The sequence below is a fragment of the Penicillium vulpinum genome (genome assembly GCF_028829585.1).
Source record: "Penicillium vulpinum strain IBT 29486 chromosome Unknown utg000003l_segment0_segment0, whole genome shotgun sequence".
Classification (NCBI taxonomy): Eukaryota; Fungi; Ascomycota; class Eurotiomycetes; order Eurotiales; family Aspergillaceae; genus Penicillium; species Penicillium vulpinum.
The window spans coordinates 6098471-6116025 of record NW_026643243.1 but is presented as its reverse complement, the minus strand read 5'-3'; the positions used below and the strand labels follow the sequence as shown (position 1 = coordinate 6116025).

Sequence of the window (17555 nt, the reverse complement as noted above, 5' to 3'; positions counted from 1 at the left end):
TGACCGGGTCGCTAAGATGGGGAGTGCATGCCTTGTGTGCCCGGCCAGCTGCTAGGCCGGCTTTTGTATCATACACTGAGTGCCTGGGGTGGCCATTGTCCGGACATGCACATTCGAAAACAGTATTCACCTATAATTACTGAAGCTTTGAATGAATCTGCCTTGCCAAATTGATCAGGTGTTGATATACTGTTTAGAAGGAGTGGCGGTCTGCGTCATCATGATATTCAAGTAAACTGCGTACCTGAGCACATTGGGGTCAAACTCCAACTGGCCAATATGGAATCTCATTATTAAAATGGCAGCTACGCTAGATGGTCGAGAGAAAATGTATCAACTGAGTAAGTGAGTGGACTAGACACCTATCAACCTGGTTTCTTTTATATCTGGCTTCTTACTTTTTATGAAACCAATCAATGGTCATAATGTTCAATGTTTGGATTGTATTATACCCGCAGAAACCCCTGAACGCGGAAAATGTTACAAGAAAAAGAAAACATCTGGGATCATGCATGCCAAGCAATAGAATAGGCACTGTGCTTCAAGTTATGACGATATATAGGATGCAGGTGGGGAATAATGATGGGATGGGATCCAATATAAAAAAAATGATATCCAACAGGTTTCGCTGTAACGCCATTCGCTATGCTCAAGTATTGTGTCGCGCTGATGCATTTTGTGCTTCGCAACGAAGTTTGAAAAGAAGATCATCGACCTCGCGGAAAGCACTCGAGGACAAGGCCGTCATTTTCATTTCACCTAGGAGATTCTCCAGGGATTGGGTGACGCCTCGTTCGCTGATGTCGGATTTAGGTTCGGGGGGTGTTTCTTGGGTTTGGGTACCCGTGGTGGCAATACTCGTAGATTGCTCGACTATTTCACCAGGTTGTTGTGCTGCATCCGTATTTTCCACATCGATGTCTGATTTTACCGCAGACTCAATAGCCTGCTCCATTTCAGAGACTTGAGTAGCAGTTGCTTCTTCGGTAGAAACAAGAGAGTTGCTCTGCCCAGCTTCGTCTTCTGTAATGAGGCTCTCGGGGACTATGTCCAGGTCGACATGAGGTAGCAATTGGTCACTATCGCTATGTTCCTTGGATGCAATGCTTGAAAGTTGAGGTTGAGATGAGTCAAATGCATGTTGCTGAGACCGTGTTTTTCGGGAGCGGGTATCTCGAGGGACATTTTGGGTAGTGCCATCGGCAGCAGACTGGTCCTCAAGACGAATAGATCTGCGAGACCTTTTGGATGGCCGCAGAGTCTCAGCATCTTGCGTTGATTCTTGTGCAACAGAGTCTTGGGTTGTAGGGACTGAAATCACAAGAGCGTTATCACTATCTTTTCGTTGTGAATAGCGGGTGGATCGGCGAGTCGCAGTTGGCGACAATGATTTAGCCGGAGAGGCTGGCCGAGAAATGGCGCGGTCCGATTGTGAAAAATCAGGCTGCAATGAATCAACATTGACCACTTCTTTAGCCGTGGACAGCCGCGTCGACCGGCGCCTGTCAGCTCTCACAGATGAAGATTCCTCTTGATCCCGCTTTCTCTTCCTTATAGACGGCCCATCGGGAAGACTTTCTCGCTCCAGATGATCTCTATCGTCCATATCGACTGCCAGTTCCAAGTCCACTCCAAGCTGTGATGCGATTTGGGTCTCTGTCTCCTCACTTGAGTCCATGAAACTATCCGGAAGCATTTCATGAGGCATGTCGGTGGCTTGCTGGGGTTGATCATCCGTAGACTGAGTTTGCTTCCGTTTCGTCTTGGAGCTTGAGCCTGATTTACTTCTGCGACTAGGTTGTTGCATAGGTGTCTTATCAGAGTCCACCACTGAAACGGGGGAAGGACCTGCTGTATCTGAGTCTTTACCTAGGGCAGATCGAAGTCGCCTGCTGGCAGTTTCTCCGTTTGCTCGAGGTGTAGCGTCGGCGTTTTCACTACCATAGCCATGGGAATCACCTATATCTGTGTCCATGTTCTCCGTCGCAAGACGGGAAGTAGCTGGGCTGTTGACTGTTGACTGTTTGCCGGATGTACCAATAAGAGCCTTTCTTGCTTTTGCGGCCCTTCGCCGCGCGCTTTTGGAGCGACCCTTCCGAGGGCTTGGACTCCGAGATTGTATTTCGGGAGGAGATGATGGAGGGTCTATACCCAAATCTACAGGCATGTGGCTCGATATCAGTGCGTCAGAGTTCATCGCGGGTGTTGGGTCTCTGGTCCCAGGTGTCGGGGACGAGCCAATGAATCCCTCTTCATTCTCAGTAGGGACAAGAGTAGGTGTTAGAGGGAGTTCGATTAGTGATTCCCCATGTAGTTTGCGTAGGTGGGGAGGAGTATCGAATCCTAATTTTCGTGGAGTGCTGGCTGGTGACGAGGATTGAATCGATTCAATCATCGAAAACATTTCACGATGGCTTTTACGCTTGTGAGACACTGAAATGCCGTCAACAATTTGCACATCCGTGGGCTGTTGAAAGTTACTCGGCAACTTGAGTTCATGGAACTGTTCAGTTGGCTTGAGGACCGACGAGGAGTCTTCGGTCCTTATGACGGGGGACGAAAGCTGAGTATCCTGAGACGGCTGATGGAATGTCTGATCCATTTTGTCTTGTAGAGGAGGCGGAGGTAGCATCTCGGTATCTTGGTCACCGCCTTGTGGAGGCAAGGTTGCGGTCTGAACCCTGGATCCGGCAGTTTGTACAGCTTGCAAAATGGTGCCTGGGGTGACAAAAGACTGTGAACCAAAGGTCAAGCCCCAAAGTTCGAGGTATCTCTTGGATGTTGACATGTGCGAAGACTCCAAACCAGCGCAAAGAATAGGCTCGAAGTTTTTCAAAGAAGGTAGATCATGGGAAACCGAATTTTGCAGAATATTGATAGTAGCTGACGAGAGCGCACGGCAAGCTGTTAGAATTCTGCTGTCAACGCCGCAGTCAACATGGATTTTGTAAGATTCATCCTTCAACCAAAGACCAAGTGATGACTGGAGACATTGAAGAATTTGGCACTGGAACTGCGGAACACCAGTTCCCAGAAAAGAAGTCAATGCCTCGATGAACTCGGCAAGACCGTGGGATTTTGATGCGCTAAAATTTTCGTATGCACCATGTAATGTTTGGGCAATTGACCCGAGAAGTTTATGAGGAAAGATAGAATGACCAGTTGCCTGTATACCGCTGCGATCAATCCCTAGACCGGTTCCTTGCATGAAAGGGATAGACAAGGAATGGCCAAGCAGTGAGGTTGAGGGTAGGTAGGTATCTCTAGCAGAAAGATGCATGAGGCGTTCGGCTATGGGTTCCACAATCATCGTGGCAACCGCTTGGTTCCCTTTCTCTGTTCTAACCACGCGAACAAACGTTTCAAGCAAATGAGACCACTGTTGAAAGGCTAACGGAAACGAAAGGCCGAACGAGAGAATCTTGATGACATTCTCGTAGTCACGAGATACAGAGCCATCGCGCCCACGAGCGGATTCCATAGGGAACGACTGTAAAGCGTTTGCGGCCGCCTGGGTAGTGGCATTCCAAACAACCTCCGACAGCTGAGCTGCACGGGGAATAGCACTGGTTTTCGTAGTGCTCAATTCTGCACACTGTTGGAGAAGTTCAAGACGAGATCCACGGGAGAATCTGCCGTTACATGCTGCTTCGATGTTACCCAATACAAGTTGTGCGTAAGATTGACTCGGCGTTATTGTCCCTGTAGTGCTGCTTATTATTCGAAGGAGATGAAGAATGGCACTCTCTTGGGTCGTATTTGGGTGTGAATGTGTGGGAATGTTATCGGTTTCATCCGTATTTCTCAAGAGAAGCTTTTCAGTAAACGGAATGCTCCCAATAGAAACAATCATGGTTGTGGACAAGAATCTGAATCTTTTGAAGAAGACATCTGTAGTATCGGTATTCAAAGAGGGTGGCCCTGCAGTCCAAAGACGGTGCAGTAAGCCCCAAACGCTAGCAACGGCTTGTATCGATTCCCCTGAAGGGGTGATTTCTTTGCTAGATGCAAAAGACAGGGCACTGGAAAGACTGTTCCAGGCCAATGCCACATGAGATTGGCCAACTGCGTCATCGACCCAAACTGAAGACTTGAACATATGCTCGAAAACCTTCAGAATTGAGGTGATTCTTGATCGAACCCATCTGCTGTCGGCTGCAGGGAGTTCCTCTACTTCCATTTTGGTAGTGTCGTTGATTCGGTTCTCTATCCATATCTTAGCCTGCGTGCTCCACAACAGGTTTGTTAATATGCGGGAAAGACAGTCGCTGAGAACCGGAACTGATGAAAAGATGCCTGAAGACGGAGTGACCACGTATTCCTCCCATATAATATCCAAATGCTGATAAGAGGCGGAAGGACGGAAAGTGTAATACAGCAGATTGTAGTAGCTGGTCAGAGCAAGTTGAGTGGGAGGTGCTCCTGACTTGTCGGTCTTTTTGCGGTCAAATTGAGAGAGTACCGGTTTGCCCAGCATTTTGAGGAGAGATCTACTTGTCGATTCGTTGGGGCTGACAGCAAACACAAATCGATTCCAACCAAGGATGGCCTGCGCTTTGATCACTGGCTCGCTGCAATTGAAGCACTTTTGGAGTACGAGAACCCATTCCTTGAAATGATCCCATTGCTCCAGATTCCATCTTTTACTCCGGAGAAGAAGAATGATGATGCTCCAAATCTGCGGAACATGCTCACCGCTATCCACCGTCGCCATCATTCGAGTCATGCGCTCACGAACCTCTGTTACAAGCTTCCGGTCATGCTCTAATGGCCGGTCGAATAGATCCCGGATGTTTTTCGATAGTATAGGATTTGGACCGGCTTCCATAGCCACCTGGAAGCCAAGTGCAATCGCTTTTGACCTGGTATCCTTCAAGTGATGAAGCAACCCGAATATCAAGTGTTCTATCCATAGGTTTGCTTGGGAGATGAAAGCGGACTTGGCTTGGCCCAGCAGGCGTTGGTAAATGTTCAATCGATGGGAAACAATTGCGTTGCCACTGATATTTTTGGTTATTTCTTGTAGTACCGTCAAAAGACGCGCTACACGAGCACCGTTCATAATCTTAGGGCCGAAGTTTTGTGTAGACAATATGGACATGTAGTGCGTCAAAACTGACTTCGGGGCCTTGGCCTCATGGAGACAAGTGATGGAGTGGTCGACCAGAAAAACTTTGAATTCCTCCGAAAGTTGTGTCGAAATCTCCGGGTGCCAAACAAACGCAGCTGACAATTTCAAGGCCTGATTGGCGAGGTTCGTTTCGAGCGGGCCGCCGTTCGTAAGGTCATGATTCACATCTCGCTGAATAAACTCGGTGATGAGATTTAGTTTTTCGGCAATCTTCTGACCCGCTGGAAGCCCATCGTACGTGCGTAGCGCACCAAAGAATTGCATGTAGGCATCGAGTCGGGAGCTCATCGACTCGCCTGCTAGTTGTTGGATGACTGATTCGAGCAGCATGGCAAGCGATTCGGAGGTGAATGTATCGACATTGGGGGACCAAACAGGAATTGGTGACTGAGTTGCTTTTAGGATCGACTTAGTAGGCTTTGAATCTGTGTGTGGAGGGATAGTCTTGAAGTCGGGGGCTGATTTCATGGCACTAGCAAAAGTTGGTGGTTTGATGTACTTGGGCCATGGCGAGAAATTCACTTTCTTCGAACTGCGGTTGGATGGGCCCACCCCCACCGATCCCAGCGCAGAAAATGGTGGCTCCTTGGGCGTTTGAACGGCTAGTGGTGACTCGGTGTTTTCAATCACGATGCGTGAGGCTGTCCTTGGGGGTGTAGGAGGACGAGCAGAGAGCATCTCCACCATGATTTGGATCAGACGAAAAATGTGAAAAAGAAAAGGAAGCAATAGCTAAGGATCATTGCTGTATGAGATGCTGTTCAGGGCCTGTCCATGATCTGTTTTAGATTGAAGAATTAAGAAGCCACATCAAGTTCTGAGAAAACTAAGTTCAGCTTCCGACGCGCCGCGATGCGCGTAAAGTGTCACCGCCTGAGGCGACGAGGCATCAACACGCGGACTTTTCATAGGATTCATGAGATCCATGAGATTGACAATAGCTTCAATATTTGAGCCGTTGGAGGGTATTGCAGTATGTGAGTATGTAGCAATCAACAACATTCAGCATTCAATATTCAGCTTTGAAAGTCTATCGTTTTAATCTATCACTGTCACGTTCTTCAGGCAAACGGTGGAGTTTACAAAAATCCGCATTATACTAAAGATACAGACTGGATTGTGCAAGATGGGGGGTTTCTCATAATTAAGTTCCAATATTGTTGTTATAATTGTTGTTATAGAATGGTTTTTGGAGCAAAGGTTCTTAAGAGAAGCTTAAGTGCGGAGTCGCCAAATAATTTATGACGATTTGGGATTTGCCCTCAACTTCCCCGCGTGGCTCCCTCTCCTTTCTTTTTTTTTGTTCCCTCGTCAATCGATACCTGCTCAAGCTATTGATCTCAGCTTACTCCTTCATTTTGCCAGGGATTCTACTTCAGCACAAGGCATTAGCGAAAGTAACACCAGTCCTACATCACCCCCCTACTTGGAACATTTGAGTCAATCTGAGCTTAGATCAGTATGGCGTTTCCTCAAATGCAAGGAACAGGTACATTATGGAGATTGAAAAGCTCATCCCTAGCAAGCAAGTTGGCTGACTCTATATTGCACACACAGCGAAGCTGCAACAAGTGACGCAGCTGCTAAAGTCTCTTGAGAAAGACCTACAAGAGAACAACCTCTCAACAGCAGGTAAGTTGGATAAAATCGCCATGAAATGTTCCTAATACTAATCTTATCAACTACTAGACCAAGTTCAAACTCTCCTCCAGCTTCGACAACACGGCACAAACCCTACCAACGCAGAACCGATCTATTCACAGACTGTACGAGCACACCAGATGAAGCTGCCCGCTGAGAATTACAATTGATTCTGAATATTTCCAGGGCATCAATACTTTGGTACGGTATGGCGTTGAGGGGGAGACCCCTGAAATACGTCGAGCAGCATTGCGATGTGTTGCAAATGCGCTATTACTCGACCCCAAGATGCGCCAGGCCTTTGTAGACACGGGATACGGCGGAAAGCTTGCAGAAAAGCTCAAGGTAGGACCGTAGCAGATAAAATGCTGGTACTAAAGTTGATATTTGATAGACCGACGATTCGGAAGACGAGATGGTTACAAGTCGGATATTGTTCTACGCGACTTATAACACCACACTGGACTTTAAGGATTTGATTAAGAGCAACGCATTGGGGGATAATCTCAACTACGTGAGCGGATTATCAGACTCGAAAATTTCTAGATGTGCTGTGCTGACTAGTATAGCAATTGAGCCGTCATGCGAAGCAGTTCCCGAAGTCAGGAAGAAAGCCATTGTCACAAATGGATGAACTGGCATTGTCAGACACGCTCAAGTTGATGTACAATATCTCCAAGATATTTCCAGATCTTGCTACCGAATTCTCTCCCTCCATCCCTCATATTTTGAAGATTATCTGTCGCATTGATATTCCAGCAAAGCCCTTAGATGGTTTAGTTGGCGGCTTGATCAATGCTTTGTCTATCCTTGACTTGGAGGAAAAGAAAGGCAAATATTTCGAGAACAGTCCACTTTTCCCTACATTCGACCCCAACTGCAACGTGGATAGGTTGATCGGCATCTTGGATCAGGCCGTATCCATATATAGCCCCGAGGGGCTAGAGGCAAACGCAATCCCGTTGTTATATTCGCTTATTGCTATCTACGAAGTGGCATCTGATGGGCCCCGCAAGCATATGCAATCGCTTCTTCTGCCCGAGAGCACTGACCGAAGTTTGCCAATTGGACGGTCTGAAACACTTTCTTCAAGACTTCTGAAGCTCTCGACAAACCACTTTGCCAATCTGAAGGTTACAATTTCTGAGCTAATGTTTGTTCTCTCGGGCAAGGACGCCGAGAGACTCACTAAGAACATTGGTTACGGCTTCGCTGCCGGGTTCCTGGCAGCGCGCGGCATCGAGATGCCACAGAGTGCGAGTGAAGCATATTCGGCCAAGGACCACCCCGAAAATGCACGAAATCCCATTACTGGGCAACGGTGGGCAGCTGAGCCACAAGATTTCGGTCCTCCAATGACTATGGAGGAGAAGGAACGGGAAGCAGAGAGACTCTTCGTGCTATTTGAGAGGTATGTGCATTTTCAGTGAGCTAGGTAGCAATTGCTAATATTTATTACAGGGCCAAAGCAAATGGTCTCCTCAATGTCGAGAACCCCGTAACTCAGGCTCTTCACGAGGGAAGATTTGAAGAACTGCCAGATGATACTGATAGTGACTAAGCATCATCTTTTGCAGGTGACCTTGCGTTTCAGTCTGGTAATGTCAGCATTTGAGCTTGGTTCATTACAACTGTATGCACGGTCAATGATCACACCCTATAGTAGCTCTGTAGCGATGATGCTGGCGTCAATTCGGGATCCAATTCGGAGTTTTTTTTCTTGCTTGATTTAATAACCTAAAAAGGGAATTGTGAATCCACTCAACAGCAAATTAAATATAGTTGAGCTGGACATTGCGCTGATACGATTTATACCTGTCCACGGATTGCGGGCGGAATGACGTTATGCAAGGCGGAAGCTGCTCTCCGCCCGTCAAAAAAATTATGCGCGGGGCACCGAACACCTCCCACTCGATTTCCTCCCCACTTGTCATATCACTGTCTTCTTGTGTTCGTATTTCAAAGTATTTACTTTACGCCCAACCATCAAAATGTCGAAGCCATTTAACCCCGAGGAGGCGGAGAATCTGGAGGATGTACGACCCCGCGTCCATACATATGGTCTAAAGACCGAAGAACCCTGATTGCTGACAATCGTAACAGATGGAGAAGCAGTTCGCCGTCAAAGGTCAGTGGCGCATCGATTTAAATCTCATTCACACATTTGGGCAAAGCCATAATATTGATACCCCTCTCGCATTACAGCGGTTGAACATCTCATGACATACTGGGCTATTTTGGAGAAGGTCAAGGGCTCTCAGCTTCGCCTGACCAAGCAGGACGATGATATCTACGAGTCATTCATGGAGGCATTCCCCGATTTCGATCCCGCCGGGACCCTCGTTGAGGACGAGATGAAGAGCAAGGCCGGCAAGGAAAAGTGGCGCAACTGGATGCTGCAGTGGGATAAGATCGAGGACTTCAACTTCGGTACCATGATCCGTACCCGTGCGGATGCCGAGTATGACCAGGACACTACCATTTTTGGTGTGCGCATGCAGTTCTACGCTGTTGAGATCGCTAGGTAAGTGCTGATTGGAGCCGGGTGAGTCACGTATGGAAACTAATGGAGTCTTCTAGAAACCGCGCAGGTCTCAACGATTGGATTTACGAGAAGGCCCAGAAGGCCAGCTCTTGATTACAAACAGTGTCTCATTGCTGCTGTTTTTGAAATCGAGGACAGTTCCACATCCGGGCTGATCGGGCCGACGGCATTTTCCTGTTTCCTTGTGGCGCAGATGATGAATGGCCTCAAAACCATGATACCGATCACAAGACCTCGCAGTATCATGGTTTGAGGTTAGTTGTTACGATAGAAGCGTGGTAATACCCCATAAATATGTGGTTCTGATTTAGCATCGGACCGTCAATCGCGACTCAAATGTAGATTGGCTGTCCGCTAGGACTTGGACAGTCTTTCAACATTGGGTCTGAAATATACCCTGAATAAAATGTCATTTCCACTGGTCCTTTGTCTACTTTCTCGATTGCTATTATTTTTCTGGGCTGATTCGCTGCGGCGCTTATTGGGGGTGATTGTGGCCATCGCGCATCAGACATTGAGTAAGTCCACCTTCTCTAGCCTTAGCTTCGTTTGACTTTCAGAAATCATGCATCAAGAGTAGAGGCCGTGATTGCTGTCTCAATGACGAAGCCGATGAATGATACATTTATCCCAGGTGCCTTACAACAATGTTAGAGCATGGCTATCCTTTGTTCTCCACCCCTCTTCAATGTGACCTCATTGGGGGGATTTCTTAATATTGTTCTTGTTTTGTTAATTATATTTCTGAACCCACATCCAAATGGCCCACGATGACTATTTCATGCCGATCTTTATGCTCTTCCCTCTTGCCTCATTGCTATGCCACTATAGCGCAAGAAAAATCTCCGGAAGTCATATCAGGCTTTCAATGTGACGTTCGAGTCTTTGCCCAAAATGTGGTCCAAACGCAAAACTTCCGGTCAGAACGAAATCAACAAAGAAAATATTACCGAGGACGTTCCGGGCTGGAGATCGCTGTTCGGATTCACCACTCGAAGACACCTGCCGACTCTAATATTCGGGTCTATATTCGCTCTGCTTGCTAGTTGTGTTACCCCGGCACTTGCAATCTTCCTTGGCAATGTCTTTGACTCGTTTACCTCTTTCGGCGCTGATAAGACTGATGCGAAAGGGCTTCATCACCAAATAATCACAAACTGCTTTGGAATGATCGGGCTGGGAGTAGCTGGTTGGTTTTTGAACGGTACATACTACGCTCTGTTCATTGCATTTGGGGAAATGCAGGCCTCCGTTATTCGCAGCCAAGTGTTTCTAGAATTGCTAAAACGCGACATTGAGTGGTTTGAGGCTAAAAGCGAGGGTTCGGGTGCTTTGTTATCGGGAATTCAAGCGTGAGTTTGCCACTATAATCGCCCAAATTTCATATCTAACATCACATTATTTTCAGACACATTCATGAAATTCAGATGGCGACATCGCAGCCACTTGGACTTGTATTGCAATACTCGTGCCGTTCACTGGCTTCACTAGGGCTCGGCTTCTACACCTCATGGAGCCTCTCTCTGGTAACTCTTGCAGGCATTCCAATATTCTCGGCAATTATCGGATTCCGTTCTTCCAAAATGAAGTTTAGCATTACAGCACAGCAGGCTGAGCTTACAGAGGCTTCCAAGATTGCGAACAATGCTATCACAAATATCGATACAGTAAAATGCCTCAATGGACAGACCTTCGAGCATCAGAGCTTTGCCGATCGCATTGAGAGATCTGCCACACACTACCTTCGACAAGCTCGGCTGAATTCTCTGCAAATTGCTTTCATCCGGTGGATGATGTTCGCGATGTTTGTTCAGGGATTCTGGTATGGCAGTTCGCTTGCTCGCGCCGGGAAACTCACATCCGGAGAAGTTCTCAGAACCTTCTGGGCCTGCCTGACTGCAGCTCAGTCTATCGAGCAGATATTACCCCAGATGATCGTGATGGAAAAAGGAAAGGTCGCTAGTGTTGCCTTGAAATCGATATTAAAGAGTCGGAGAGAAGATAAAACTGTGAGCGAGGCAAAGGGAACTCGGTATCCGGAACACTGTGAAGGTGATATCGAGGTCAAAAATGTGAGTTGAGACCCTTCTCTGGGTTGGATCCTGACACTAATGAACATTCATGAAGGTATCATTTTCATATCCTAGTCAGCCTGATCAATGTGTTCTCAAGCCCTCCAGCTTTTTCTTCCCGGCTGGAGAAACCACATTCGTTATAGGGAAAAGTGGCTCTGGTAAAAGTACCCTCAGTCAGTTGCTGATGCGGTTCTACTTGCCAAATTCAGGCGAAATCCTGATTGACCGCAATCCAATGCAAGGACTCGATATCAACTGGATCCGCAACAACATTACTCTTTTAGAGCAAAAGAGTGTTCTCTTCAATGAGTCTGTGCTCACGAACATCGCCTTCGGTCGCCAGGACCATGCAACTGTCACCAAGGAAGATGTCAAAGATTCCATTGACTTGGCCATGCTTGAGCACACAATAAATGGTCTTCCCAAAGGTATTGACACTTGCGTTGGTCCGGGTGGAGGCTTTTTAAGTGGCGGCCAAAGACAGCGAGTTGCAATTGCCAGAGCGAAATTACGTGACACCCCAATATTGATCTTAGATGAACCCACTAGCGCCCTTGATCATACCAACCGAGTCGCAGTGATTAAAGCAATCCGTGAGTGGCGGAAAGGAAAGACCACCATCATCATCACTCACGATATGTCACAAATCATGGAACAGGATTTCCTGTATATCCTCGAACAGGGTTCGATCGTGAAATCCGGCTACAGATATGCCGTGGAGGTCAGTCCGGGAAGTGAAAAATATTTTCATACCAAAGTCGACAGTTCTCTGGAAACCAAGACCCAAAACAAGAGATCTTTGGATGATACGGACATTTCGTGGGAGAGCTCATCATCGGAGAGCTTAGACACCTTAAGACCTCCAACAGCTTTTCTCGGACATCGTCAAACTAGGGCATCATGGGCTCAAGGCCACATACCCCCAAGTTTTGGCTCCGGCTCACTAGACTTACTGGCAAGAAGGAATTCGGAATATGTGTTCAGGAGTGGAGAGTTCCTCGGATCGCCCTTGCAAGATCGGAGCCAGCGTCTTCCTCTCATGATAGAAGGGCCAAGTCGCCAGCGGGACTCGACGGCCCTCCAACTTTTCACAGAAGCAGTTGAAATGGTACATATTGATGATCAGGGCTTCAAGGCGGATCCGTGGGCCAATGAACACGGCGCAAAAGATCCATCAGAGACTACACGCAGCCGGAAACCATATGGCCGCCGCAAGAAATCAAAAGAGCAGCACATACCAAAAGAACGAATGACTCCGCTCTTTCGAATTATGGGCACTATTCTATCGACTTTGACGATCAGACAACGAATCATTCTCTTCCTAGGATTTTCCGCGGCACTGGCCCATGCAAGCGCGACTCCGATATTTTCATATTGTCTGTCGCAACTGTTTGGAACCTTCTATGCTGGAACTAACAGTGAACACCTTACAATGACATGGTCGCTTGCTGTATTAGGGGTGTCTTTCGGAGATGGCCTTGCGTCCTTTTTCATGCATTACTTCCTAGAACTTTGCGCCGAGGTGTGGATGGATTCTTTCAGGAAAAACGCCTTTCAACGCATCCTCGATCAGCCACGGGCCTGGTTCGAGAAAGATGGCAATGGATCTCTTAGACTCACATCGTCTCTCGATCAGAATGGAGAGGACATGCGAAACCTACTAGGCCGTTTCGCCGGTTTCGTGGTTGTTGCTGCAGCAATCACCGTCATGGCACTTATCTGGAGCTTGATTGTTTGCTGGAAGCTGACACTCGTTGCTATTTCCTGTGGACCTGTCATTTATGTCATCACTCGAGGCTTCGAGGGAACAAATGGGTTATGGGAAAGACGATGCAATGATGCGAACAATATCGCTGCTGATGTCTTTACTGAGACATTTTCCGAGATCCGTACTGTCAGAACATTGACATTGGAAGGTCATTTCCATCGGAAACAAGCCAATGCGATCGCGCGATGCTTGCTACTGGGATTGAAACGTGCCATCTATACAGGCATGCTTTTCGGTATGGTAGAATCAACGGTCATATTTTCCACCGGTAAGCTCACTGACATTTTATTTGTTTGCTATTGTTCTGACTTTCCTCAACAGCATTGATCTTCTATTATGGAGCGGTGCTCGCAGCATCTCGCGAGTTCAATGTGGACGATGTGATGATGGTATTCTCGATGCTGCTTTTCAGCATTGGATACGCAGCACAGATTCTCTCATGGAGTTAGTAGGTCCTGAATCACTTCGAGATAGTCTACTCACCCCTTGATAGTTCCCCAAATCAACACCTCCCGCGAGATAGCGACACAGCTTATTCGCCTTGCAAAACTCCCACAAGATGGATCCCACGAGCACCTCGGTAGTTTGACAGTTTCAAACCTCACCCCGATCAAGCTCATCAACGTGAATTTCCGATATCCCTCTCGGCCAAGTACTATGGTGTTGAAGAATGTCTCGATTTCCATCCCGTGCAACTCCTGTACGGCGCTCGTGGGACGGTCCGGGTCGGGAAAATCCACAATCGCATCGCTCCTATTATCGCTCTACGAAGCACCGGCCTCCAAAACTGGACAACCCACAGTAACACTTGGCGGCGCAGATATCCTTCAGCTGCATGTCCCTACCCTCCGCTCACAGATCTCTATCGTATCGCAACAACCAACTATTTTCCCCGGCACCATTCATGAAAATATCAGTTACGGGCTAGATCAGCACTCGCCTCTAGCCTCATCTCATAGTGTGCGCACTGCCGCTCAAGGAGCAGGGATTGATGATTTCATCCTATCTCTCCCTCGTGGGTACAATACTGTGATCGGAGATGGCGGAGTTGGCCTTTCTGGTGGCCAGAAACAGCGTGTCGTCATTGCGCGGGCTCTTTTGCGTCAACCCCAAATCCTGATTCTCGATGAAGCCACATCTAGTTTGGATCCAGCGGGTGCGGAGATTGTACGGCAGACGATTCAGAAGTTGGTGTCCGCGCGTCAGGGGCTTACTGTCATCATTATCACGCACGCAAAGGAGATGATTGAGATCGCGAATCATGTCGTTGTTCTTGACCAGGGAGCTGTCGTAGAGGATGGACCGTATCAGGATCTGGCAAAAATGAATGGTGGAAAGTTGCATGCGCTGCTCAGTGACCCTGAAGAAGTCGGTGCTTAGATCGTTTCAACGTTTTTTCCTCTGATCATTAGTCGCAAGATGTTCATTTTTGATTTATTTTCTGATTTCTGTACTTATTGATCAATATCATCGCAATTTGTGTCATCGTTATTATCAAGCGCCGTGAAGCTACCTAGGCTTGGAAGTAACCGCAACGTCACGTCCACAAAAATGTCACTGCTATGGGTAATCAACAGTGTAATAGTTAAGAGAACGCCGATGTGGATAATATCTCACGGAGAGAAAAGCGGTAAAATCAAATTGACTAGACCAAAGTCCCGCGTAGCCGATTTCATACCTCCTGCAACTCCTCAGCCTTACAAGCTTATATTGTAAATAGCAAGCACCCGCATCTTATTGGCATAGCTCTCACATCAACTAGGGTAATAATGTCAAGGCCAACTCTGATTTTCGCGGCGGGCGCATGGTACCCGCACACCATCTTCGACCCAATTATCAAAGAACTCGCCGACTATAACTGCCACAGTGTCATATTTCCCTCCATCCAGGAAGCCAGTTCGGTTGTCGACCTTCAACCAGATATCGAGGCTGTGAGATCTATCACCCAACAGGAAGCAGATGCTGGCCATGACATTGTCATCATCGCGCACAGTTGGGCCGGGTTACCAGTGAGCAGTGCGTTGTATGGACTGAGCAGGTCAGAGCGCAAATCAGCCGGCCGAAATGGCGGTGTTGTGAAACTCATATTCATTGCCGCTTTCCTACCTAGCATTGGCGAAGGTTTGATCGGCGCATTTGGTGGGATGCCCCCGCCATGGTATGTGCGTGATGTAAGTTGCCCGTCAATTTCTATTACAACTTGCAAAATGTCTCCGTGATCACTAACATTTATTCTAGGAAGAAAATGGGACTGTGACCGCCAGCGATGCGCTCGTGCTGTTTCTCCATGATGTTGCCGATGGTGCAGAGTGGGTTAAGCTTTTCAAGCCACATTCTTGGGCGACTCAGAATGCCCCCGCTACTGGTGCAGCGTACATGAACATTCCATCTGCGTATCTTTTAACAGAGGAGGATCGTGCGACTCCGTTGCCGGTTCAGCAGGTGCTGGTGGAGCGGGCGCGACGGAGGGGGGCACAGATTGAAACCGAGAAAATCAAAACAGGACACACGCCCTGGTTGGCCATGCCAGATCAAGTGGTATCTTACATTAAGAAGCATGCTATGGAATGAGCAGAGGGAACTGGCCCTTCTTTACAACGATGCAGGTCATCAGTCAATTTGCAGATAATTTACTCTCTTATTTTTTGCAAGGGATAGAGGATAGGGATTCAAAATCATATTGACCTATTTCCAACAAATCCAAAAGAGATGCCGACTAAAGATGACGTATATACACTATCATTTACAATATACGACGACATAACCAAATAGCGTTGAGACAAACCTATGTTTCTCAAGGGTTACTTACTCCCTGTGCGATAGCTTATCCACAAACCTCCTCAGCCCGTGGAAGCGGCTCGGCTTCTTTCCATTTGCCTTGCTTTGTCCATTCTCCACTGGTTGTGGGACAGGCACAGCATTGTTCTCAACGACAGACTTCTTGCCAGAGTTACTAGAGCCGCCGCCAATAGCAACTGTCAACAGCTTTGGATTTCCATCATAAACACTGCCAGACTGATCGGAGCCATTGTTAGGCGCCACATCATCATAGGGGAATGCATAGCCTCGGCTGTCAAGGCTCACGGCATGACAGATGCGCGAGTAGTGATTCGTGACGGAATTCTGGTAGTATTTTGAAACCGACTCCCCGTTCGGCTGGTTGCCATTTATCAACAGGGTTGAGCGATTGAATGCAGCCGCGAGACGCGCTGTAATGGCGTCTTTGGTGCCATTTCCTGAAACGGCAAAAGACCCAGAGCTGTTGCTGAATATGTCTCCAGTAGACGGCTTGGTGTAAGTAATACCTGGAATTGAGAAGGACAAAACATCAGAGGCAACTTTAGCGGTAACATCACCGGCGCCAGCCTGCGTGTTGACCGTCAAAATATTGTTGGTGCTCTTTGCATAGTAAGACCAGACCTGGTTCACGTAGTTATCGTAGTAATTGTTGAACAAAGAACTATTGAGCGTTCTTCCCGTGTTTGGAGAAACGGCCCGCAAATTGACACCGTTTCGCTGGATTATGAGCTTGTCCCAGCCGGCGTTATCCTTGCTATTCTGCGCTCTGAGAGCATTGCAGACTAGGTCAAGACCATTGGCCGGTAGGCCCTGAACGGTCTGGGTTGCACCAGATGCGTTGGTTAGGGTCATAGCAATAGGCATTGACACGAAGTCGACATAACTGAGATTCGCATAAAGCTGGGCGTTATTCCAGGTGAATTCACAAAAGGCCCAGGTCAGATTGTAGTTAGGGTCTGATGGGTTGGATACCGAAGGCTCAACAAGGGCAGGGCCAGGGTTCAGATAGAATGTCAATTTGTTGTCTTGCACGAACCACAATCGCGCGCCTGCAAGGTGCGGAATAGTTATGGTGGTAGTGCTACCCGCTGCACCCAGTGGAATTGCGCAATCTGCACTCAGGTTGGTGATGGTGGCCGATGGTGAGGTTGGATAGTAGGGTGTCCTCCCATCAGATCGCAAGAGGAAAAGCGCGTTGTTATTATCAAGCGCCTGGCCTGTAATGTAGGCGTAGACCGTATTAGAACCGGTACTGTTTTTCAAAGCAAAGTTCAATGTTGCCATTTTGCGCGATATTAGTGCCCTGAGGGGGTTGAAGAGGAATTCAGGTGGACTGAGGTCTTGAAATGATTGGCGCAAAAGCCCAATAAGAAAGCCGTATCAAGATCCACAAGGCTGCCAAGGGGTTTGAAGTTGCTATCGACATTTTAGTATGCAATGGGCCCATAATATATATATGCAATTGCTTAACGTCTTTTGTTGAATTTGTGCCAAACTCGTGGCCTTAGGTAGGGAAGGGTGACAGGACCCTGTGATGCAACGTGGCGATGACCTCAAGTTTCTCGGCGAGGATGGCTTGGACCCCATTGGATCAGC

The 17555-nt window shown here is 47.7% G+C and overlaps 6 protein-coding genes across 6 annotated transcripts; 4 read left to right on the top strand and 2 right to left on the bottom strand.

Annotated features, from left to right (window-relative positions):
* Positions 1–649: 649 nt before the first annotated feature.
* N7479_007347 (uncharacterized protein) lies at positions 650–5818 on the bottom strand (the record flags this gene model as incomplete). The annotated part of the gene is made up of 1 exon (XM_057255041.1): positions 650–5818. The coding sequence occupies one exon, from the start codon at positions 5816–5818 to the stop codon at positions 650–652; it is 5169 nt and encodes a 1722-aa protein (XP_057108903.1).
* Positions 5819–6592: 774 nt separating this feature from the next.
* Positions 6593–8333, top strand: N7479_007346 (synembryn; the record flags this gene model as incomplete). The annotated part of the gene is made up of 7 exons (XM_057255040.1): positions 6593–6620; positions 6689–6763; positions 6821–6897; positions 6959–7117; positions 7167–7286; positions 7342–8183; positions 8234–8333. 7 exons carry the CDS (start codon positions 6593–6595, stop codon positions 8331–8333), a joined length of 1401 nt encoding a protein of 466 aa, XP_057108902.1.
* A 430-nt stretch (positions 8334–8763) lies between these two features.
* On the top strand, positions 8764–9410 carry N7479_007345 (polysaccharide biosynthesis domain-containing protein; the record flags this gene model as incomplete). Its single annotated transcript, XM_057255039.1, has 4 exons — positions 8764–8808; positions 8876–8900; positions 8978–9296; positions 9353–9410. The coding sequence occupies 4 exons, from the start codon at positions 8764–8766 to the stop codon at positions 9408–9410; spliced, it is 447 nt and encodes a 148-aa protein (XP_057108901.1).
* An 801-nt stretch (positions 9411–10211) lies between these two features.
* N7479_007344 (ABC transporter ATP-binding protein) lies at positions 10212–14540 on the top strand (the record flags this gene model as incomplete). Its single annotated transcript, XM_057255038.1, has 5 exons — positions 10212–10669; positions 10726–11389; positions 11445–13428; positions 13482–13604; positions 13654–14540. 5 exons carry the CDS (start codon positions 10212–10214, stop codon positions 14538–14540), a joined length of 4116 nt encoding a protein of 1371 aa, XP_057108900.1.
* A 389-nt stretch (positions 14541–14929) lies between these two features.
* Positions 14930–15731, top strand: N7479_007343 (uncharacterized protein; the record flags this gene model as incomplete). Its single annotated transcript, XM_057255037.1, has 2 exons — positions 14930–15331; positions 15399–15731. The coding sequence occupies 2 exons, from the start codon at positions 14930–14932 to the stop codon at positions 15729–15731; spliced, it is 735 nt and encodes a 244-aa protein (XP_057108899.1).
* Positions 15732–15965: 234 nt separating this feature from the next.
* N7479_007342 (glycoside hydrolase family 64 protein) lies at positions 15966–17243 on the bottom strand (the record flags this gene model as incomplete). The annotated part of the gene is made up of 1 exon (XM_057255036.1): positions 15966–17243. The coding sequence occupies one exon, from the start codon at positions 17241–17243 to the stop codon at positions 15966–15968; it is 1278 nt and encodes a 425-aa protein (XP_057108898.1).
* Positions 17244–17555: the final 312 nt, after the last annotated feature.